General features: G+C 54.9%; 2 protein-coding genes across 4 annotated transcripts in view; one reads left to right on the top strand and one right to left on the bottom strand.

Moving 5' to 3' along the window:
* Positions 1–166: 166 nt before the first annotated feature.
* DPH2 (diphthamide biosynthesis 2) lies at positions 167–3,984 on the top strand. Of its 2 annotated transcripts, none has more exons than XM_015636585.3 (6): positions 167–329; positions 1,784–1,896; positions 2,008–2,228; positions 2,407–3,045; positions 3,167–3,352; positions 3,443–3,984. In XM_015636585.3, exons 1-6 carry the CDS (start codon positions 183–185, stop codon positions 3,571–3,573), a joined length of 1,437 nt encoding a protein of 478 aa, XP_015492071.1. In that variant the 5' UTR covers positions 167–182; the 3' UTR covers positions 3,574–3,984. The 2 variants fall into 2 exon arrangements, with proteins under 2 accessions (XP_015492071.1, XP_033372311.1); XM_033516420.1 differs by lacking the exon at positions 167–329 and adding an exon at positions 401–1,646.
* A 446-nt stretch (positions 3,985–4,430) lies between these two features.
* The window catches only part of IPO13 (importin 13), a 31,231-nt gene continuing 12,054 nt past the window's right edge, over positions 4,431–23,607 (bottom strand). Inside the window, exons 3-20 of one of the 2 annotated variants that reach the window (XM_015636582.1) lie at positions 19,975–20,115; positions 19,667–19,808; positions 18,552–18,718; positions 18,078–18,198; positions 17,622–17,769; positions 17,293–17,474; positions 16,397–16,423; positions 15,586–15,720; positions 15,210–15,353; positions 14,725–14,805; positions 14,020–14,157; positions 13,849–13,945; positions 11,967–12,019; positions 5,872–5,938; positions 5,663–5,721; positions 5,447–5,536; positions 5,113–5,294; positions 4,431–4,998 (exon numbers count right to left, since the gene is read on the bottom strand). In XM_015636582.1, the coding sequence (XP_015492068.1) occupies positions 4,899–4,998; positions 5,113–5,294; positions 5,447–5,536; positions 5,663–5,721; positions 5,872–5,938; positions 11,967–12,019; positions 13,849–13,945; positions 14,020–14,157; positions 14,725–14,805; positions 15,210–15,353; positions 15,586–15,720; positions 16,397–16,423; positions 17,293–17,474; positions 17,622–17,769; positions 18,078–18,198; positions 18,552–18,718; positions 19,667–19,808; positions 19,975–20,115 (2,074 nt within the window). In that variant the 3' untranslated portion in view covers positions 4,431–4,898. The remainder of the gene's footprint in view (positions 4,999–5,112; positions 5,295–5,446; positions 5,537–5,662; positions 5,722–5,871; positions 5,939–11,966; positions 12,020–13,848; positions 13,946–14,019; positions 14,158–14,724; positions 14,806–15,209; positions 15,354–15,585; positions 15,721–16,396; positions 16,424–17,292; positions 17,475–17,621; positions 17,770–18,077; positions 18,199–18,551; positions 18,719–19,666; positions 19,809–19,974; positions 20,116–23,607) is intronic. The other variant, XM_015636583.1, reaches the window with a different exon arrangement.

Here is a 23,607-nt window from a genome sequence, read left to right as displayed (position 1 = left end):
ACAGTGGCGGGAGAACTACATACACCATAATGCATCGCGACCAGCGCGTATTTCCATTGGCTGTCGTCCCCTCTCCACCCCGTTGTGGGCGGGGCTTCTGGGGAGGGGAAGGCAGAGCCGAGCTTCCATTGGCTAGCGCAGCGCCGCAGCCCGGAAGCGGGCGCAGGGTCCCGCGTGCCGCCATGGCCGCGGCCTTCAGCAGCGATGGGGAGGCTGCGCTGCGGCGGGAGCTGCGCTCAGCCGTGGCGGCGGCACCGCGGAGCGACCTCGACGGCTTCTACGAGATGGGCCGGGCCGCCGCCTTCGTACGGGATGGCGGGTTCCGCAAGGTGAGTGGGACCGATGGTGGAGCCGGCCGGGGCTGCCCTCCCGGTACCTCACAGAATTGTTAACCTTGGAAGGGATCTCTGGAGATCATCCAGTCCAACCCCTTTGCCAAGGCAGGGTCACCAGAGCAGGTTGTACAGCAACACGCCCAGGTGAATCATTGGAATGTCTCCAATGATGGAGATTCCACGACTTCCCTGGGCACCTGTTCCAGTGCTCTGCCACCCTCAGTGTAAAGGAGTCCTTCCTCATTTTAACATGAAACTGTTTTTGTCTTAGTTTATGGCCATTGCTCCTGTCTCTCACCTGTTGCTGGGCTCCACTGAAGAGAGTCCAGCACTGTCCTCTTGGCACCCACCTTTGAGATATTTATATACATTAATGAAATCCTAATGATGTCCTCGTTCCAGGAAGGACAGGGTTAATTTTTGCAATAGCCAGGAAGGGGCATGGCCACGACCCAGAGGTTACTCTGTGCCAGCTCCCGTTGTTTTCTGGGGACAGGGAAGGGGTCCTTTTCAGGTCCTGTAGTGTGGCAGTCAGATATTGTCAGAACCCTGCATTGAGCACTCAGGTGTGAATCATTTGTCTCTTGTACATTGTTACTAATAGTGTTGCTGTTACCACTGGTTTTCTTATTTAATTTGTTTCCAGTAAATTGGCCTGATCTTGACCTGTGATCTTTATTTACCCTTTGTGCCTCTAAATCTCCACTCCATCTTGCAGCAGGAGGAAAGGGAGGGGGGAGCAAGTGAGTGGCAGTGTGGTTTGGAGAGGCTTACTGGGAGCACTGAATTGGGGAGTACCATTCCTAAACCACAACAGATCTCCTCTCAGTCTTCTCTTGTTCAGACTAAATGGGCCCAGTTCCCACAGTCTCTCCTCACAAGAGAGATGCTCCAGACCCCTCGTCATCTTTGTGGCCTCTGCTGGACCTTCTCCAGCAGCTCCTTGTCTTTGTTATCCCGAGGAGCCCAGAACTGGAGACAGTACTCCTGATGTGCCTCACCTGGGGCAAGTAGAAGGGCAGGATCATCACTCTCAACCTGCTGGCTACACTCTTCCCAGTGCACTCCAGGATCCCATTGGCCCTCCTGGCTGTAAGGGCCCTGCCAATTCATGGTCAGCTTGTCACCCACCAAGATCCAGGTTCTTATCTGCAGAACTGCTCTCTAGGAGGTCAGCCCCCAGCCTGTGCTGATAGTTGGAGTTATTCCTCTCCTGGTGTACCCTACACTTGCCCTAGTTGACTCTCATTGGGTTTCTCTCTGCTTAATTCTCCAGCCTATCAAGGTCCTGCTGAATGGCACAGCCTTCAGGTATATCAGCCACTCCCCCAGTTTCATATCAGCAAACTTGCTGAGGGTATATTCTATCCATTTTATCCCTTCTGTCTCTCCATCTCACCCTCCCCAGTGCCTCATTCCCTGTCTGCCTCACCCCTTGTTCCTGCCAGGTTGCCCTGCAGTTCCCTGACGAGCTCCTGGCAGACGCAGTGGAGGTGGCAGGCCGCATGGAGGCAGCAACCGGGGCCGAGATGTACGTGTTAGGAGACACCACGTATGGCAGGTCTGTGTGGGGCTGAGGAGGGTGTCCTGGGCTCCCCTGCGGGCAGGAATGCTGCAGAGGAGGGAGATTTCCGTGCTGCAGAGCCTGTCTGACACCGGCTTCTCCTCACAGCTGCTGCGTGGATGAAGTGGCTGCCGAGCACGTGGGTGCCGAGGCAGTGCTGCACTACGGCCCAGCCTGCCTCAGCCCCTGCAGAAAGCTCCCGGTGCTGCACATCTTCGGGCAGCAGCCCCTGGACGTCGGGCGCTGCACAGAGGTGTTCCGGGAGCTCTACCCCGAGCAGCAGAGCTGTGTGGTGGTGCTGAGCGATGTGGTCTATGCCCATGCGATGGGTGAGTGCTCTGGGGCAGGGAGGGGGCTCTGGTACTGCTCTGAGCTCTGCAGAGCTGCCAGGGTCAGACCAAGCAGGCATTCATTCCTCAGACATGGGCAGCTTTGATTTCTGTCTTCTCCCTGCCCTAGTCACATCAGGACTATAGCCAAGTTTTGTTCTCACTCCTCTTTCTTCAGGTGAGCTGGAGCAGCAACTGTGCCCCGAGTACCCCAATATCATCTTCTCCAGGCTGGTGTGTGGAGACCCTCCTGGCCCCGCAGTGCCTGGGGAGGAGCGGAAGTTTGGTCGCCAGTTCTTGGTGGAGGCTGCAGGAGGGCTGCAGGATTATGCCATGTTCTATGTGGGAGCTGAGGGCCTTGCCCTCACCAGCTTCATGCTGACCTGGAACTGCTGCCCTTTCAGCTCCTTCAACCCTATCACCGGCTGCGGCCGCCACGAGACCCTCAATGTCAACCGGGCCCTGATGCGCCGCCTGTACCTGGTGGAGCGGGCCCGGGATGCCAGTGTGGTGGGCATCCTGGTGGGCACCCTCGGCGTGGCGGGCTACCTGACCGTGCTGCAGCACCTCCGGGAGCTGCTGCGCCGGGCCGGCAAGCGCAGCTACACGTTGGCCGTGGGGAAGCCAAACCCTGCCAAGCTGGCCAACTTCCTGGAGGTGGACATCTTTGTCCTGGTGGCCTGTGCTCAGAATTCCCTCCTGGACTCCAGTGACTTCTACAGACCTGTTGTGACCCCCTATGAGCTAGAGCTGGCCTGCAACCCAGCCCGTGAGTGGACGGGAAACTACCTCACAGACTTCCGAGACTTGCTGCCAGGTAATAGCTAGAGACAGCTACCCATCAGCCTCCCAGGGCATTTTCTGCCCAGGTGCCCTGCCTGTAAGCTGTGGTTGCTCCAGGATAGATGGACCAGGCTAACATTACCGTTCCCTGGCAGGTGCCTGTGCCCACGTTGAGCTCCCAGCGGCTGTTCCCGCAGCGGAGGCTGTTCCCGATGTTTCGCTGATCACAGGGAAGATGCGTGCTACCCACCTCTGTGACCCCCTGACCTCTCAGCTGCCCCCCAGCACTGCCCTGGCCTGCAGGGACCAGACACGGGCTCTTGCAGAGATCAGCCCTGCAGGTTTGTGTTTGTTTCATGGTGGGGCTGAGCCCTGGTGGAGGGGCAGTGCCACATTCCTGCTCTCGGTAACAATTCCCTTTCTCCTCCCAGCCTCCTTCCTGGAGTCCCGCAGCTGGCAGGGTCTGGAGCAGCAGCTGGGACAGACCCCTGTCTCCAAGGCTGTGCAGGGCCGACGAGGGATTGCCATTGCCTATGAGGATGAAGGGTGTGAGCAACCCTAATTCAGCAGCATTGGCACCCAACCAGGAGCGGGGCCGTGTGGGGGCCCAGACATTGCCTCTCACTGGGTGCTGGACCTGCTGCCAGCTGGCACCTTGCTGGATGTGGCCTTGGGTCAGTAATACTGCAGTGGGACAGCAGGAGTTGCACGTGTGTTCAGGAATGCCTGTGGCACCCTGAGGCTCATGGCCAGGGCAGCAGCAGGGCCAGGAGAGATGGCCACTTGGCCCAGACCCAGTCTTGGAGGGCTCCTTCATCCAGGGCAGCTTTGTCCCTATGTGGAAAGGTCACAACTTTGCAGGAGCTGACAGTGCCGAGACTTGAGGCTTTTGTGGACTACTGCTGCTAAGTAAAGCTGAAGAGGATTTGTGAATGAAATGTTTTTTAGAATAAAACATGGGCTGAAGAGTGCAGATGGGTCATACCAGCTGTCCCAAAGTGAAAAAAACCTATCATGGTGCCCACCTGTGGAGCAAAATCTGTCAGCTCAGACCAGCCAGAGAGAACAGAAAACCAGAACTAGGACCTCTGACAGTGAAAACACAGGTTGGGCTGGGGTACTAAGGCAAAGGCAGGGGGACTCTGAGCACAAACAAGCCCCTCAGCTGTTCTTATGAATGGGAATGGGGTGCTGCAGGAAGGACCCTGTGTTTGGCAGGGGTGGAGCCCCTCTCCTGTGAGGCAGGACTGTTTTATGTTCCATGCTGGGCAAGCAGGACAGACTGTTTCTTGCCATCCCTCCCAAAGCTGGGGAGACACTGAGGCATCCCAACCTTGATTTAACCCCCTCCACCCGGTTCTTCCCCAGAGGGAAAGAGGCAGGCAAAGTCTGGGCACTGCAATAATGACAGCCACAACATAGAAATATTCTTAATATAATTAGGTGCAGGGCCTCCCCCCTCCCAACCACACATACAAATGAGCAGGGGGCAAATTCCCCCTGCCCAGCCAGCCACTGCTGCAGGCACAGGGTGGCCTCCCCCCTGTGGGGCACAGGCACCCACGGGGAAGGGCTGGGGAGGGGCTGGTAGCCCGGGCGTGGGGCAGCCCGTGCTGGGGCAGTTCTGCCCAGGCTTCCCCTGCCCCGCCACCGCCTCCTGCAGCCAGCACTCCTGTTCCCTGCGAGGAGGGAGCATGCTGGGGGAAACAAAGATGCTGACACCGAGATGCGGCCACCAAATCTAGCTGAGGAGCGTCCCGAGTGGGTTAATTCTAGGTGGAGGGTTATTCTATGAGCCGTACTGCAGCAGGGCAGGGAGGATGGGGGGGCTTTTCCTTGTGGGGAAGAGCTGGTCCAGGCAAATCGTCCGCGGTCCTGGCCAGGTGCTCAGTAGTCTGCTGTGTATTCTGTACCATGCAGCCCTCGGCACAACAAGGTGAACTCCTTCACCATCTCCTTCACTCGCCGCTTGTTCACACGCTCTCTGCTAAGACAGAGGGAGGGGACAAATATGAAGTAGGAGGGCTGCACTGGGCCATGCAGGGGGGTCATTCCTGTGGGAAATGTGTTGAACAGCTGCCAGGGCAAGTGGCACACAAACCTGAGGATCTGCTGGCTGAAGTTTTCCTTCTGCTCTGGAGTTACTCGGGCCGAGGGGAAGCCATCCTGCTGCATGGCCTCCTTGATCCAGACACTCAGGAGGCTGAAGCAGTGCTTGTTCAAGGCAAAGAGGATTTCTGCGAAGTGATCCATGAGGCTGCGGGAAGCCTGGCCACCGATGCCCTGCCACGGAGCAAACAACATGCTGAGCCCATGTTGTCACTCCCCCTGCTCCCACCCATGCTGCTGGGCTCTCTGCCCCTGGTTCCATAGGGATGCTGCTCAGGAACAGAGCCCAGTGCTGCCTGGGGAGCCCGTGGTCTGGTGTCTCTCACCTCCAGCACTGCCTGCAGCAGCGCTTTGCCATTCTCATGCACGACCTGTCCCACCGGGGCGATCTCTCCACAGCGGGGCAGCAGCTCCGTCTGCAACACACAGGCCAGGCTCGCTCAGTGCCAGCACAGGCTCCACTCCAGCACCAGTGCCCAACCTCAGCCCCACTCCTGCCTTCCCAGCTCTGAGAGGAGATCCCACGATGGCATCATACTCACAAAAAAGCCACAGGATGCTTTGACTGTTAGGGCCTCGGGAAACTTGAGTGAAAGGACACCTGCAGGTAAAAATCACTCAGGTTAGCAGCCAGAAAACCCCCTGGCAATCCCAAATCAGCCCTGTGGTCCCTAGCCCTTGGCTGTTTTGCACCCAGCTCTACAGGTGGAGCAGGCTGGCTTCTCAGAGTGCCCATGCCCATGGTACTCACCACACTGAAACACTGCTTTGACATCCAGGTTGCTACACAGGAAGAGATCCGGCTTCCTTTTCAGAGCCTGCAAGGCACACAGACAGGCAGCATGAACCCAGCGCTGCAGAGGCAGCCAGGAAGCCTCCAAGGAACCCGATGCCCCAGACAGCCTCTGCCTGGACACACACTTACCTGAGCACACCCCCAGGAAAGGGCAGATTCACACAGTACAGCAGGAAACCATCACTTTACCCCACCCCATGAATATCATTCAAACAGCCAGGCGGTTTGCTATGCCCAGGATCCACTGACCCCAGGACCTGAGGATAGGTGCCACAGTGGTGTGCAAACGCTCAGACACAGAGGGCTCCTGTCCCATCAGAGCAGATCAGGCAGCAGCACCACTCCCAGGACAAGGGCAGCCATGCAGGGCTCAGCAGAGACCAGCCACCTGTGTACTTTGCTCCTCTCCTGAAGATGCTGGCATCCCTGGGGTCACAGCAACTCTTTCAAGCAGTAGCCCCAGACTCCATTGTCATCTGTGACAATGAGATGCCAACATTTCTTGGCAGTTCCCGAGCAGCAAGTCTGAGATCAAGAAAGCCTAGGAGTTTTTAATCCCACACAGTGATTCTACCAGCTTCTGTGCAGGTCAGGCACTGCTGCTGGCGACACCCTGAGCTGTGGTACCTTGTGCAATGACTTAGTCCCCCTGGTGCTGGCACTGAGCAGTTACTGGGTGGAAATGTTTCAGCCTGCACCCTCCACTCCAATGGGAAAGGTTTCTGACCTGCCTCAGTGAGCCCTGCTATATTAGGCAGCCACATCCATACCCTGAGCACCATACCCACTGCTGCAGAAAAGCACTGGGAATGGCAGCCATTCCTCCTGCCCTGCTGTCACTGCAACACCAGGGACATCAGCCATGGCACTGGAGCAGCTCTGCTGTGTCCCTGGAGCTCAGAGATCAGCATACCAGGGCAGGCAGCCCTTGGGCTGAACTCAGTGTGGGGGCCACTTCTGCCCTCTGAGCCTTCTCCCACGGATAAAAGCAGGGACAGCTCTCCATCAACAGCACCCAGGACACACAGCCATCTGCCCCTGTGGTCTCTACCTGGTGCAAAACAGACTTAATTCCCACCCCATCTTCTCCAGGGTAAGTCCAGAGCCATCTGCCCAGAGCAGATGCTGGAAAACAAGAAACTGAGTAGAGTTACCCCATCTCCTTTCTGACCTTTTCTATCACACACTGCAAAAGAGGATTCAGTTTTGGGCACCGAAGGCATCGTTGTACCAGGTGGAGATGGCACAATTACAGGGACCTGCTCCCTACTGGATATAAGCAGAGAACTTCATGGGGCAATCAGGGTCCACATTATACTTGTGTGTGTATATACAGGCTGTGCACCACCGCTCCTGAGGCACTGGCACCAGTAGCAGAAGGTGAACTGCTGGCTGAGCAATGGTTTATCAACATACCCACTCATGGAGGCTGCTGCTGTTCAGCTGGCCCATACAGGACAAACGCTTGCAAGAGATGTTATAGTTTTAGCCCTGGAAGACTACCCCTGCTGGGGCTCTACTGTGAGCTCCAAGAGCAGGGACTGAGCCTTTTCCCCAGCAGCATGCTGCTCAAGGGCAGCTGGCTCCCGTGATAACCACCCAGCTGCAAGTTCCTCTACCCTGCCCATCCATGGGTTTTAACCCGAGTCCTGCATGCTACAAGTATTCCATTTGGCACAAGGCTTCCCACCTACCTGCAGGGTGCTTCTCCCAGCCCAACCAGACCTGCTGCAGGCTGAGCCCCCAAAGTTCTCCTGCAGATTCACTGCAGCATCTGCTCCTCACTCCATCAGTGCCACGGGGAAAAGCATGCCACTATTGGGACAGCTCCTTCCCATAGCACACTTTGCAGAGTGCAAGCCCAATGCAGACCAAGGCACATATGCACATGTCTAATGTAAAGAGAGATGATTTTTATCCCCACAAAATGGGCCCTGTGGAGCTTCCCCCATAAGAAAGCAGCACCGGGTAGGTCTGGCTACTCTTTCCCAACACCAGGTATGTTCAGCTACTCTTTCCTAGCACCAGGAACCCTGATCCAGCTCTAGGACCTCTTCTTGCCAGACCACCTTCCCTGTCTCCTGCCAGAGCACCTCTGATCAAATGGGGGCAGGTCTTTAAATGTTTTCAAATGTCTCCCCCTCCCATCCTCTGCATGAGCAGCCACTGCAGAGATAAGCACTTGCTCTCCAAGAAGAGGGAACACTGGGTTCTTCTCCACAGCAGCTCAGACACCATCAGAGAGCTCTTCAGAGCAGGCTCTTCCGTGCCCATTTCTTCGTAGGCAGACAGGCATGGAACTCTTCCAGCAGACAGAGGACAGTGGGGACTGCACCACCAGTTCCTGCAGCTCTCCAGAACACACAGCCTTAGTATCCAGTACCCAATCTCTTCCCAAACCCCACAACTGGCACAGCAGAGCCTCCTCCTTTGGAAAGGGCACATAAGGCTGGCCAGGCAGGAGCGGTGAGCCTCAGTGAGGGGATGCTGAACACATGTCCTCCATGGGGTTCTCTGAGTCTGGCTGGAGTGGGTGAGGCAGAGCTCAACAACTGCCACATGCAGCCTGGACCAGACCATGAAGGAAGGTAGGCATGAAGCTGGCTGTGCTTTGGCCAAGCACTATTTGTGCCATCACAGGAGGTCAACCCTGCATCTTCTACCTGGTGAAACCTTGGCAGCCAGACAGCCCCAAGGATCTGTCAGGGGAAGTCACAAAAATGCTCCCATGGTCTGTGCAAGTGAGAAGCCCTGCCGGGGTTGGGGGTGAATGAGGTGGAAAGGCAGGCTGGAGAGTCCCAAAATCTGACCTGCAACCAGGAGCACATGTGATACCCACTGGTTCCCCAACTTCAGAACCTGCCTGGTTTTGCTAATGCAGATCTGGGTGCAAGCCCCAGCCACCATGGCCATGTGGTCCTGGGCAGAGGCACTCCAGCTGCATGGGTGGAACTGAGCCCACACCCTCCAGGTGGGATGCTTGCCTTGGGCACTGCAGCAGCAATGCTCTGCACTGATCCCAGCATGCAGCAGAGGAAGGAGGGAGCAGCTGAGAACAGGATGCTGGCACTGCTCTGTGCAGCCTTACGGCAGACTGGTTATTTTATCCATAGCTTTGAGTACTATGATAACTTTGTAATTTGGTTTAAGCCAGCAGCTCCCATGATGAGCTTGATGATGAGCCATCATCAAGAGTGGATTGCCAATTAACACTGTGGCAAAAGGATCAGCTGCAACAATGGGGCAGTTCCATGAGCTGCAACCAAGCCCAAAGATAAAGTCAGCAGGAATCCAGAGAGAGATGGTTCCCTGTGTACTGGTGACAGAGATGCAGGCCTCATGAGCTTCTACGGAGTTATCAGAAGGTAGGACAGTACTCGCTGGTAGAGGGCAGAAACAGTGCCTACAAGGAAGAACCAGACAAATTTGAAACAGGGAAGACGGTATTTCCACCAAGGTGATCAACCACAAAAACAGATGGTCAGGGAAGTGGGAAAGTTTCCACCTTGACACACTCTTGTGTCCAAATTCACTGCTGCTCTGGAATATGCATTACTTTGCCAAGGGTTCTGCAGGCAGAGCAGGGTGAGTGAAAATACAGCTCTCACCATACAAAAATCTGGTCTGAAGAGATCTGCAGTTCCCTCTTGAGTTTAACCCTCTAATCTAAAAATCCTCAACAGCATCACTGCAGAGTATGGTCCTCTGGAAGAGGACAGGCTGGACCCATCTCTGCCATCAGACAGCCCCTCAAAGTCCTGAGAGCAAGGAGTCAGTCAGGGATGTTAAGGCCAGTTCTTGATGGATTTTAAAGCACCTCACTAGATCATCAGTCTGTGAGAAGGGTCAGGCCAAGGAAGAGGAAACCTTGAGTTCTATGCGTGAAGAGAGAAGACAGACATGGGATCCTTTGGTATCCATGGGGTTTCAGGAATACAAAGCCTGGGAAAACAACAGGTGTTGAATGGGTGGTGTCAGGCTAGCAGCATTGTCTCACAATGATCCAAGATGGAGAAGACACTGAGGTTGGAGCCTCTGAGCTGCTCCTGCAGGAGTTCCTCTGGAGGACATCTGGAGATCCACACACATGAGACAGGACCAGCTGCCAGCACATTGTCCCAGCACTGCCTGCAGATCCTGCCCAGAAGGACAGTGTATAGCAGATTCCCAGCACCCTGGATGGGCGGTGTTTGGTCTCACAGTACACCCCATGGAAGTGCAGCATGGTTGCACTTTTCTCTCCAAGAAAGCACAAATATTCTGTGTCCAGACACAGAGGAGAATTTCAAGACAGAGAGAAATTCAGTATTTTCCAAAGAAATAATAAGTAGCCTTGGGAGAGTCTTTCAGAGTCACCTAATGCCTTACACCCTGGCAGGATCACTTTTACCTACCCTGGGCTTGTTGGGTCCTTTGAAGAACTCCTTGCAACAACAGCTCCCCATGTGATCTTTCAGAGCTTCCCTGCCCTCTTAGGAAGACTTGCTCCTGCCAGACCTGGATCCTTTACCATGATTTCCTCCCATTACTGATTGTCCCACTCAAGGAGAACAGAAAAGGGTTTTTACCTACAACTGGCCCATTACCTTTTACACATTCCAAGCCTCATGCAGCTCCGCAGGCTCCCATCAGCTTTTCCTCCCCACCATGTGTACAAGGTGGTCATCTTCTCAGATGCTTTTCTCTGTGGTCTCTGATATAAATCTACAGAAATGTTCTGCCCCAAACTAGGCACAGTGTTCAAATGGAGGTCCTGCTAGCAGTGAGGACACCACCAAGAATCTCATGCACAGACCCCATTTACCACCCTCCCATCATGTTCAAAACCCTTGTTAAGAGGTTACAGCTTCCAAAACCAAAAGCAGAGCAGAAGTCCGATAGCCTTATGTTACATCTTTCAAGATGAAAAGCAGGGAAGAAAAGACTGCAATATGGCTCTGTGATGCAATGAGTCTCAGCAGGCTCTGGGCATCAAGGTCAGAACTGTGAGAAGACCACCCTGCCTGGGGGAAGGTCAGGTCCAGCCCTCTTGCCCACTCCAACCCTCAAGACCCATGGAAGGATCAGAGGGGTCTGACAGCTTAGCACCAGGACGTGCCAGGCACCCTCCCAGGGCTGTCAGCAAGGCTAGGATAGCCACAGCTCTGGGAGGAGCTTGGGTGAGTGTTCCTCCACAGCCACTGGTCCAGCACGTGTGGTTAGAGGCCTCCCCATTACAGACAGAGTAGAAAGCAACTCTGCCAGGCCCCTCCTCACCACAGACCCACCCTGTGGGTAGGTGGGCAGGTGTCATGTCTCTGACAGGGACACTGGGGTGCATGAAGGACATCAGGGCCACGGGGAGCTGAGGAGCACACTGGGCAGGAGTATATACACACACAGCATAGCACTGGCCCTGCCTGCCCACTGCCAGCGGTGACACAAGTGCCAGCCCACGGGCCAGCCCGCAGCCCCTGCCACATCAATGCAAACTGTCCCCGTGTGCCGCTGAGCCAGCAGCTCCTGCACAGGAACTGCCACCACCCAGAGAGGCTGCTGGGGCAGGAGGCAATGTGGCTCTTGCCAGATCCAGATGCCATCACAAACACATTGCTCAGAGCCAAACCCTGGCAGCTGCCTGCTCCTGAGGGCAGCTTCCTCCTGCTAGCCCCTGGGCAGGGCAGCCAGCTCAGCCTGTCCCCACTCCAGAGGACCCATCAGAGGGCAGGTAAATGGGTTGGAAAACATCCACTTAATGCTCTAATTTGTCTGTCACCCAAGGGTGACTGCAGCAGCAGCAGCACCAAGCGCCCCATGCCAGCTTCAGCCCAGCAAGGGGGTGGGAGCTGGAGCTGCCCTGCAAAGGAGGGCACTGCCCTGGGGATGGTGTGAACCCAGAACTAAAGGAGAATGTTTTGTTTTCAACTTCCACGGAAACAGATGGAGAAACTCGATATTCAACTAAAAGGAAAAAAAAACGTTGTCAACAGAAAGCTAAAAATAGGTTTAAATTGAATTAAAAAGAGAAAGAGAGAGAACAGAAAGTGAATGAATAAGAAACTAAAACACACCTGTGCCAGGAGTTGCATAAATGAATCAACAATATCAGGATGATCCCTGGGCCCTAAAATATAATAAAGATGTAACTTAAGAGAAAAATCATACAAACAGCAACTCAACATCATATAGTTATGTGATACAGAAAGAATTTACAAGTGAAAACAGGAGTGTAAGGGAGGAGGGGTGTGTGGGGAAGGGGATGGGCAACATGAGCAGCTTGAAGCAAGTTAAAGAAACAAAACATACAAAAAATCATGAAACTTGGAGAACCCAAGAACAGAAAGAAACTGCAAAGGAAAGGGTCTAAAGCCCCAGGGTCTCCAGCTAGCACCTGGGTGCTGCAGAGCCAAGGAGGAGATCTTCATTTCCTTGGGGAGGAAGAGAAGGAGGAGCAGGGGCTAGCTGAGCACCATCTCCACAAGGAGAATTATAGCTTTTGCACTGAGGGGACTGAGCAGGTCTTCAGAGCACTGTTTGGTCCTGGAAGGTAACTGCAAGTGAACGACAACACCTCAGCAAATGCTTGACAGGCCTGGCTGGGCTCAGGCGTGCACATGCTTGTCACCAGCATCAGCTGCTCAGGAGACCCTGGCACAGACACCCTCCCACCCCAATCCCAGATGCTCTCCAGAACGGTGAGTCCAGGACCCTCCTGGAGGTCTCCTCCAGCATCCTCATGGGAGAGAGCAGCTCAGTGCCCAGAGATCTCTGTGCCAGCACCACTCACCCTACCTTGGCATCTGACTGTGCACACTTTTCTTGGCCCTTGTAGGCTTAGGCATGCCTCCTTCTCCTGCCACACATGGGCTCAGCAGAAGGGGCTCGCTCTGCTCAGAGAGCTGGCCCCGCACCCAAGGGGACAGTCCTGAGCACACACCAAGCTGAACAGCCGCTTGCCTGAGCAAAGCTCGCATCCACGTGTTGGCACAGCTCGGGCTCTGTCCCCTCCCTTTTCCTCCTGCAGACGTGCCTGCTGCTGCCTGGAGGCACTGCCAGCTCCCCAGCACCGAGGCAAAAGGGCTCCAGCATAGACACATCCACACGCCACCGGCACGAGCGGGGAAGCCTGGCTTGCTTGTCACTGACCCCAGTGACACCTCAGCACAATGGGATTTGCTCAGACCGTGGCGTGATGATGAAGCAGGGCTCCTCATGTCTCCCCCCACCTCTCTAGAGAGCTCTGAGCATTGAGCTGGGGGACAGAATCACCCTACCTGACACCCAGCTGTAAGCAAAGGATAAGACCCCGTGGGGGCTATGTGGTAATGCTGAAGGACCAAATCCAGCAGCTCCAATGTACATTTGTCTCTGTCACAGGGCAGGTCACCAATATGCTGAGGGGAGCCATGGTGCAAAGGAGCCTGTTGTAACTCCATTTGCTTTTTGTAGGGTGTGCAGTGAGTCACAGAGGGGCCCCTGCCATGCAGGAGGACACCAGCATCCTCAGCATTACAGCAGGGACTCAGTGGCCACCAGTGACTCTGAAAAAATAATTTCCCGGCTGTTCACACACACATTCTCCTGCTCATGAGGGCTTGATTTCAGGCCACTACAAGTATCAGTGGTCCCCAGAGAAGCCCCAAGAACTTCCTGTGGGCATAGCCTCCCTGCCAAGCTGGACTGCAGTTCCAGTTTGACCCTTGCTGCACCTGATATCCAGCCTGGGCTGCTGTAACAGTACAGAGGCACAGAGCACCCAGGGATTTCCTGCTTCTGTTGCCTGCAGGGAAGGTACCCACCTTCCAGGGGTTGGGATGAATCCAAGAAACAGAGATGGCCCCAATTAGCTTAGCTAGGAGTGAAAACAGCCATTCCTGGTAAGACGCCTCCAGACTCCATGCATGCAAAAGCCTGACAACAGCCCCAGCGCCAAGATGGGCTAATCCTACGTACCTTGCTGGAACAGGGTCAGTGTGACTGAGGTAACAAGCAAGAAGAGGGCCTTGATGGGAGGGAAGTGGGCAGGCTCATAAGAAAAGATGTGAACCAGCTGCAAAAGAGAGAGAAGGACTGAAGCTTCTGCTGGCCCTGCACATCCCCAGCCACCCAAGCACAGCTCCATACCTGCCGGGTGAGTTCAATGGCAGAGACCTGGGGTATGGTGCTGTACATCTGCCCCAGCATCTCACACAGCTGAGGCACCATGGGGGCAAAATCATCCAGGAGGGTCTTCACAGACTTCTCAAATATGGCACAGACAGACTGTGGGAAAAGAGGGACTGCATGAGCAATGCACATCTCCCAGGGCTTAATGGATGGGTTCCAGGGGAGCAAAGAGCTGGCAGCAAGGACAGGGACCAGCCAGGCGAAGGGCTCAGACCTGCTCTGGTCTGGCAGCACAGGATGCTCACAGTGACCAGGAAACACCAGTATTCCCACCACAGCAGGAGAGGTCCCCAAGGGCCAGGGAGAAATGGCTGGTGGGACGTTGCACATGGGCATTACTGGACTGAATAAACTGGACAAGCATCAGATGATAAAGGTCCAGTTCAGAATAGAGCTGTTCTCTTAGGGAACGCAGGTTGGGTAGTCCTCATCTCCCTGCTCATGGCAGGACCTCAGTTACTGGAAAGAAGCAGAACTGATGGAGGAACAAGACAGACAAGAATGACTTGATGTTGCTGGTGACAGCAAGCAGCACTGGTCCAGATAACCCAGCAAGACATCCCTCTCACAGGCCATCACCCAGAGTTTGTCCTTTGCTGCTCCCCACTCAGGTCAGCAAGGACAGGCAGAGCTGCAGGCAGTATACAGGTGAAGCCTGGTTACCTCCACCACCTGGGCATCATTCAGCCACTTGCTGAGAACCTTCTGTATGAGCTGGAAGACTTGCTGCAGAACCACCACCACCTGTAAGGAATGAGAGACACTGAAGAGAATTGGTCCCCATGGCACTGGGAAGGGGAGATTCAAGACTAAGCATGGCCTGGAATCAAACCTTCAGGCACCACCCCTCTGCAAAGCTGGACAGCTTTTCTCTGAAGCAGCCTGGCACAGCTCACAGTTGGTAAGTAGCACTCAGACCATCCTCCAGAGCAGCACCTAGCCAAGAGGCATCCAAGAGGCAAGTCACCTCTGTCCACCTCAGGAGTGGTGGGATGAGCTGAAGGAGCAATTTTAGCTGGAATAGACTAGCACTACCCTCTTGCTGGCACATGCTGCATTCCCCATTAACCACCCCCCCATCTCCTGCAGTGAGCTGTGAGGCTCTGGCCAGTCTGTGGCAAAGAACATGGAGCTATCGCTCTACTCACTGGGTTGGGTCCTTGCTGCACTGGCAGATTTTTGACCTCGGTGCTTTCATGGTCGTCATCGTGGTGGCTGATGTCTAGGGTGGTGAAGAGGTTGGAAAGCAGGCCCAGGATGTGGATGATGGCCAGCCTGTTGGAGGGATTGGGCTGCCAGGGAAAATAAAGCCGAAGTATGACACAGACTGCACTACTCAACCATAGTCATGTCTTTGGGATGCTGAGGATCTAGAATGACAGAGGCAAAGTGCCAGAGAGGGGTTCCCTGCATTGCACTTTCCCTGGAGCCCAGGTTTAAAAGTGCTGCTTCAGCACAGCAGCCCCAGGGCTACAGCCAGCAGGAGAAAACACTTCTGGATGGAGGCAGCACACAGGCACTCACCGTTTCATCAGCCAGCTTTTCCAGCTGCTGGATGTAGGGGGTGATCAGGGAGTGCAGGTTCTTCAGGATCTCCTCCACTTGCAGTGCAGAAAGCAGGAAACCAAGAGCCTGCATCAGCCACATGCACTGGCTTGTCTGGGAGAGAGAAGACACAACAGGGCAGGTCATTGCCTGGCCCACAGCCCATGCTCTGACAGCTGCCAGGGTCCTGGTTGGGTGTGCTGCAGCTCCTGAGCTGCTCTATACAGGTCCCTCTAGGTGCATCTCACTGCAGGAGAGGGGAACAGCTCCCTAACAGCCTCTGTTCCCAGGGGACAGGAGCTCTGGCTTCAGCACACCTAGCCTCTTCCCAGCACCTGCCAAGGAAAGACCAGTTGGTGTCCAGAGATCTCCATGCTGCAATCACTCACCCTAATTTGACACACCATCCTTTGCAAAGCCTGTGTCAGCCAGCCCGTCATAGCCATAGCCAAGGCTGGGACTCAGTTCCTACACTTATCTCCCTTTTTCCTCTTGAAAACATGCCTGTCATCTTGGTATCCTTGGGTCTGGAGAGACTGGGAACTGCTAGAATTAAGCCTCCTCCTCCCTCTCTAGAGGACATAACCTCCCAGCACAACCCCAGCCTGTGTGGGTGAAGTGAAGCCCAGCAGCGCAGCGAGAGGCAGCCAGCAGGTTCTCCTGATCCTGCACACCACGGATGCAGTGCTAAGCTCTCCTCTGGGGACAGCTTTGTGTCTTCAGCTGAGCATGACTAAGGGGGCATGGGGGGCAAGAAGAACCAGCAGAGGTGTGAGTCAGCCTCTCTTACCTTGTGAATCTGCTTCATCAACACCTCCTGTCAAAGGGAAAGGGAGAGGAAAAGAGGAGGGTGAGTGCTGCAGAAAGGCCCTTCCAGGCAGCAGGACTGACAACAGGAGGTAGGATTGACACAGGAAGTTAAAATTACTAACACGAGTGTGGGCACAGATCAACATCGTGTGCTCCCCACAACCTGTCATAGGCAAGAACTAAAATTCTTGTCCAGCCCACTCAGCCACCCAGCAAGGGGAGCTCCTGGCTTGGATGGGTTCTGCAGCAGGATTGCTCAGGGAGTCCACCTTAGCCAGGGTTTTCGTACTCCAGTGACAGTGTTTCCTAGGCTCTAAAAGCAGAGATGCTTTCAAGAGCCCTTCCTCTCTCTGCTTCCATATATATATATCCTGGCAGCATGCCCAAGTCCAGCTCTTCTCCTAGTGCCTCAGGACTCTGAGCCCCATCTGCCCCAAATCTTGAGAGTCAAGAAGGAGCATGGGACAAGCTGCCCCAGCACTGCAGGGATCAGCTTAGTCTCCAAGGAGAGATCTGAACACCTCCAAGATGCCCAGCAGCAGTACCAGCAGTGTGGCAGGTGCACAGCTGGCAGGCTGCTGCTCCCAACAAGGCAAACAAAACCCTGGGGGAAAGACAGACACCCATGTGCAACCCCAGTGGACCCCCGGGCAGTTGAGTCTGTCACTCGCTGCCATTTCTGCATTCACAGCAGGACACAGGGCCTGCCACCTGGGTTTACTAGCATATGAACAAAACAGGCAAGAAATCTCCTGCACCAAGCAAGATGCCCTGAGCTGCCCCTTTGTCCCCCTGTCCTGATCCTTACAAAGGAAAAGGTGTGCACAGAGCACATCCCAGGTCACCACCACACATTCACCTGCATCCAGCTCCTACCTGTGACACAGCGACAATGTTGGCAGCATAAGGCGGCAGGTCATACTTGCACTCTCGGCAGATCTTTTTCAGGGTGGAGACACTGGAGATGGAGAGCTCAGGGTTGCCCAAGGCTTGGAGCACCAGTGGTAACACATTGTTAATCATGACAGGGTGATCAGCCAGCCACTCAGACAGGGACCCTGCGTACACAGATGGGATCAGAGTGCAGGACTGCACCACAGGTTCTTGCTCTCTGCATTCCGTGAGCCCAGCTTTGCTTTCCACCACTGGTGTTGCTGGGCAGATGTGGTCTCAGAGGCTTTCACTCCCCAGCCCAGCCCACTCACCGATAGTGAACATGACGGTGTCAGCAAGCTGCACGTTGCTGATGCTGATCCGGGGAATGAGGCCGATCAGTCCAGGCACCACATCGGAGTAGTTTACATCGATGGTCTCAGCAATGGACTGGAAGCCATAGAGCAAGGCCTCCGTGTGCTGCCAGCGTGGGAGAGGCACTGTCAGAGCCACGCACTGACCCCTGATGCCCAACCCCACCCCAGCTCCAGGCACCAGCTCAGCACCCCCACAGTAGCTGAAGAGGCTGATCCCTTGGCAGCACTAAGGAGAGGGAGGCAGAACACCCATTCCTCTCCACAGCAAACTCCAGAGAGCCTGTGTGCTGGCAAGGTGCTCATGCTCCTCACCTCTGTCATGTCCCTTTGCTTTCAATGCCCCATTGAGGGTGAGGACAGGTCCCTGAGGGCTGGTAGCTGTCAGCCTGGCACCTGGGTCCCCTTGCTCACCTGCCACGTGGACGGCTGCTCCGTGTTGGTCAGAAGACGTCCCAGTTTGTCATAGAGGCTGCTCAGGAGCTCAGCGCCCAGCATCTCATAGACGTACATCAGTGTGTCAGAGATATCCACCCTGCAGAGAACACAGGTGTCTCCAAAGGCTGTCCCCAACCCGTGCAGAGAGCTCCATGTGTGGACACATCACTTTCCAGAGCACAGACACTGCTCATACAAGCACACTGTCCCAACCAATGGAGTGATCCTATGGCCACTTGGGCAGGGTAACCGGTGCTGCACCAAAATTTTGCCAAATGAGCCAAACCAGTTCATTTTCACATAATCACCACAGCCAAAACAGCTCTTGATGGAAGGAATCTCCTCTGTGTCCCTCCTTGGATCATCATACAGCACTTGGTCTCCAGGGTGGCATAATGCTGCCCCTGCATCAGCACCTGCATCCAGCAAATCCAAATCTCCCATTTGTACCTGTATATCCGAAACTGCTCCTTCTCATCTGAAGACCAGAAGCCATACTCCTCATCAGAGGGGAACTGGGCTTTGTGCAGCAGCACGTCCACCAGCTGGAAGTAGACAGGCCTATAGACCTGCTGGTACACTGCCTGCTTGTCTGGCTCAAAGGAAAGGATATCATCCTGGAGGCAGGAAAAGGAATAAATACATCAGGTGTTGCAGGGAAAGGAAAAGAGCTAATATGTCTGCTGCATAGGGGACTCAGGCACATCTCCCAGGGCTGGTGGAACCTGTCACAAGGCTGCATTTCCAGCTCCCTGAGATCCACTTGATGCTGTGCCCTTCTGCAATGGCAGCATTATCTGGAGGGAAGATGCCAGAAGCCCCAGAATCTGAGAGGACCCTCAGACAGCATCGTTATAGGGGGTGGCAGTGTCCTGCCATGTCCTATCCTTGGGAGCAGATGTGCTTCAGACTGCTGTGAGAGAACTGACTGAGCACAGCACCCTCCTGCATGCACCTGTAGTCTCAGACCCATCTGGAGAAGCAGCAAGAGGTGGTGGGAGCCCCAGCCTGGCCTCATGCAGCAGAGGAGCTGCTGGCACGGCACTGACTTCGCTCCCCTCCCTGCCCACGCTCAGCCACGCCACATTGGATTGCGGAGGAATGGAGCCGAGGGATGAAAGGGAGCTAAAAATAGAGCACAGTGTGGCAGGGATGCTCTGCTGATACAGGGAACACTGACCCTGGGAGAGGGACCCCACACTGGACAGCCACTAGAGCCATACTCTTGTTCCTGCCTGCTGCAGGCATGCACCAAGGAGCTAAACAAACAGGTCTGCTGCAAAGAAAAAAAAATTAACATTAAGTTTTAAATAGTTTGGTTAATGAGGCCCTTATGGGATGGCTCACACTTCTGAGGAAGACTCGTGGCAGGAAGAGCCAGCCACAGGGGCAGCATTTCCTAGGTATGTGCCCTGCCCTAGCTGCAAGTGCAGGGCAAGGAGTGAGGATATCAGAAGTCCCTGAGACCAATTAAATCCAGGCCAGACCCCAGTCCTCAGGCACTGGTGCCTCTGGCCATGCCTGGTGGGCAGAGCCCAGGCAGGCTGTCCACAGCAGTCACTGACCTGCAGCGTGTACCAGAAGGTGAGGGTCAAGGAGCTGGTGGTTTCGTTGACGGGGTAGTGTCCAGGGATGCCAGTGCAGAACATAATCATGTTGACCAGGGCCAGGAAACTCTGCCAGTGCTCCACCTGGTCCAGAAGGGCTCTGGGAAGCAGAAAGCATGGTTAGAGTGGCATCTCTGCTGTAAGCCCAACTCCTCTGCCCTGACACATCACTGGGCACAGGACAGGCCCTGGACAAAGCAGCATGTGGGGAACAGCAGGCTGCTCCAAGCTCACCCCTCCTCCTAGGGACCACGCCCAGCACTCACCGGGAATGGTTCTCCCCCAAGGCCACAGCGATGCGGCAGATTCCATGCGATGTCTCCATGTCCCCGCTCTGGACTGCCTGGCGCAGCTGCTCTTGGAGCCCCAGCACGGGCGGGATGAGCTTGAGGAGGGTGTTCACATACCTGCAAGCACAGCCTGAATCAGTGCCAGGCATCACCTCCCTGGCATGGGCTGCCATGCCATCCATTCCTCCTGATGCTCTCCCAGAGCTCCTCCCCAGCCTTCCCTACTTGAAGGCTGCTTTGTGCAATGGGATGCACGCAGGAGCCCTCACTGCTTACATGAGCTCTCCTTGCAGCCTGTGCCATTAGGACAAAAGCTCCAGCCTCGAGCACTGCTGCAGCAGAGCCTCTGCAAGTGAAGTGCTGAGCCGCTGGCCATCAGCTCTGGGCAAACCCTGCACTGCAGCACGGTGTGGACCCCTGCCTCTGCCCACCCACACCTGCCAGCAGGGCTGCCAGCACCTCCGACCTGCCCCTGCCACAGGCAGCTCTGAGTGAGCTGTGCCTGCACACAGCAGCATCCCTAGGTGTGGAGCAGAGCAGCAGCGAGGGCAGACCCGGGGGCTCTTCCTACCGTGCTCACAGCCCTCAGATCTGCACAGAGGCAGTGCTAGCTGCCAGTGGGAAACCATGCGACTCTCCAGCCTGGGCACATCCAGACTGTGGGCCATATCTGGGATGAACTGGGAGGAATTGGGGAATCCCAGCCAGGGACAATGCTGGCCCCTCGGCACATCCCGGCCGCCACAGCCCAGTGCGGCGCTGCTCTCTCACATCCCATCCCGCACATCAGCCTCCCCTCCGCTGCCTGTAAGGAATGGTAACCAAGGCAACGAGAAGGAGGCAGCCAAGGTGAAAGGCAGCCCAGGGCCCCCGGAGAGAGGGAGAGAGGCCGTGCTGGAGGCTGATGAGCAGCCTGCCTTTTCCCTGCCATTTCCCTGCCCGCCCAGGCGTGTTATCTGCAGCCGCAGCCTGTGCTCTCTGCCCGCCCCCTACACACAGGTGCGGGGCTAAGGATGCTTGGAGTGGGAGGCATACATGATTCCAGCTCTCCTGTGCCCACCCTGGGGAAGAGATGTGAGTGCTGACACCAGGACAGCCACACATCCACCCCTGAGTGGCAGGGTGGCTTTTGCTATGGATGATTTAGGAGGGAACAAAGCCATCGGTGCCACCAGTGCAGGGACAGAGTTGCGTGGGTGGTGACAGCTTTCTCTCTGGGTCAGCAATAGAAGACAGAGGAAACAAGGTGTCTACAATCCCAGCTGTTGTCCCAGCATTCGTTCTGTACTGTTGGGGGTCACCCTCCTCTCGCCCTCTCCCCCAGAGAAAATCACACAGCAAAGGGTTTATTTTTGCATAAGCCATTTCCAAGCCTCTGATGCCCTGTGTGTTATGTATCTGGCAGCATGGGAACAATGTAATGATGGAGAATTTGGAAATTCAATAGCTCCTCTCCCTAGGAACCAATGCTGCTTGCAGGGTAGGCCCAAGGGGGCCAGGGCAGTGCTCAGACAAAAAGCCACAGGGAACCTTCCACTGCTCCAGTGTAAGGCAAAGCCATCCCTCCTCCACAGCACTGGGTTCACATTACCCTAGGGATGTTTTTATGGCTTTATGACTTTTTCTGACAAGGATCCTGCTTCTGCCAGTTACCTTGAAATACTCACAGTGCCAGGATCTGAACTGATCCTCTGGAATCCCCGCACAGCCAACAGAGATAACCACCCAGATTTGCTTCCATACTGCAATCCCATATCATTGAAGAATTCTAGAAAAGTAACTGTGTCTTCTGAGCACCACCTTGCTCTGCTAACTGTTCTGCAGACACAAGGACATCCTAGATGCAAGGGTCCTTAGCCAGGAGGGAAATGCTTGCTCTAGATGAGTTGTTTTAACCAACCAAGACCTGCCAGATCAGCCACAGATGCACTGCTCTATCCCATACCTAGGAGCATTGAGCCCCAGGTCACTTCACCTGGTCAGTGCTGCTTTCCAGCCCAAGGGACCAGCTGATGCCACACCCCTGACCAGGAGCAGAGCCTGCCCCAGGAGGGGCTGCTGCCACTACTTCCCACCCCCCACACCACTGTCAAGAAGAAGACAAAACCATCCCAGCTCAGAAAAGCCCTTGGATGCCCAGCTTGTTTCCAGCACCTAGAAACTGTGAATGCCTATGAAAAGAGTACATGAACATGGCAGTCACATGGTGACTCTTGCCCATGCAGTTCCCTGCAGTGATTTGTCTTAGCCTTCCAGAGCAAGATTTGTTCTCCTGGTATTTAGGAGCTGAACAACTTTTGCTTTCATGACTTTGTCTGGTCCCTTCTCAAAGCCCAGTGAACTGCAGCATTTGCAACTCCCTCTGTGGGACCAGCACCTACTCTTGCTCTCCCCACAACCATCTGCAAACTGCACCATTATGGGGGAGAACCTGTAGAGGGGAGATATGGACATATGGGACAATCTCATCCTTCCTGATCCAAAATCTGAACTACATCTTGATGAGATAATAACGCGATCTCATTGAAAACCTGTTTCAAATGAAGCTGTTGGAAAACTGTTCAAGTGAAATTCCTCTCCAAAACTTCAGCACCAGGTGCCAAGACCAGAAAGAGATGGGCTGTACACAGGCAGCCCCATACAGACACCTGCAATCCTGCCAAGTCCACCACTGTAGCAGCACCCTGCTGCTTTCAGAAAGGACACTGAGTGTCCAACATCCACGCTCCATAACTCCCACCATGGGCATACACCACGAGGAGTGTGTATGCCCTTCCCCACTCCAGTGCTACCCACTGCACTACAGGAAGGCCAAGTGGTCAAGTGCCACATGCCAGCTCTCCTCTTGTAGCATGTGCTGCCAAACTCTCTGACCCACTTAGCTGAGGGGATAATCCTCAAATGAAAATACAGCCCAAGTCTCTCCTCTGCAAATGAGATGCAACAGTATCTCCATTTCTCCCCTCTGGCAACTCAGGAGCTTCCCACCACTTTCAAGAGCAGAGGTGTGCTCAGAGATGCTCCAGTGCCAGCTCCTGACCCAGCCTCCAAGGTTTCTTCTCAGGAATGCCATGTCCTAATAGAGAAGCAGCATCAAGACTCCAGCAATACCCAGCATGTCCCCTTCTCTGGGTTCACAGGGCTCCCACCCACCTGGCAGGTATAGAGATCAAACACTTTGCACCTACACATCTCTAGTGCATCATTTCTAGTAACACCTCGGAGGCAGGAAACCACTCTGCTCCTTGCAAGCAGGGAAATGGGAGCTGCCAGCACAAGTGACTTACTCAAGAGTGAGGCAGCACCAAAGCCACGTGGTCCTTACCCATGAGGTCACACCTGCCCTCACCTGGACACAGGTGCTGCGGCAGGAGAGCTGCCTCGTATGGTGGTGCTCCCCTGGGAAGATGAGCCACAAACCACCTAACCCTCAAAGTCAGAAGCCAAGTTCATGAGCCACTGAGACTTCTGCTGGCGGTAGAAGCACACCTGCATGATCACCTCTGCAGAAACATCAGTGAAGACAGCTGGGAGGGAGCGAGGGGAGAAAGAGACAGTGTATAAAGCACTCATGGAATTGGTGGCAAAGTGGTGAGCCCCAAGACATTG

This window comes from Parus major, chromosome 8, assembly GCF_001522545.3.
Source record: "Parus major isolate Abel chromosome 8, Parus_major1.1, whole genome shotgun sequence".
NCBI classification, from domain to species: Eukaryota; Metazoa; Chordata; class Aves; order Passeriformes; family Paridae; genus Parus; species Parus major.
This window is presented reverse-complemented; position numbering and strand designations above follow the sequence as displayed.

Excerpts from the sequence above, each read along its gene's own strand:
- DPH2 (XM_015636585.3), top strand. The coding sequence starts at position 183 with ATGGCCGCGGCCTTCAGCAGCGATGGGGAGGCTGCGCTGCGGCGGGAG. Across the intron at positions 330-1,783 it reads GGGATGGCGGGTTCCGCAAG|GTTGCCCTGCAGTTCCCTGA; the intron begins GTGAGTGGGACC and ends TGTTCCTGCCAG. Across the intron at positions 3,353-3,442 it reads TGCAGAGATCAGCCCTGCAG|CCTCCTTCCTGGAGTCCCGC; the intron begins GTTTGTGTTTGT and ends TTCTCCTCCCAG.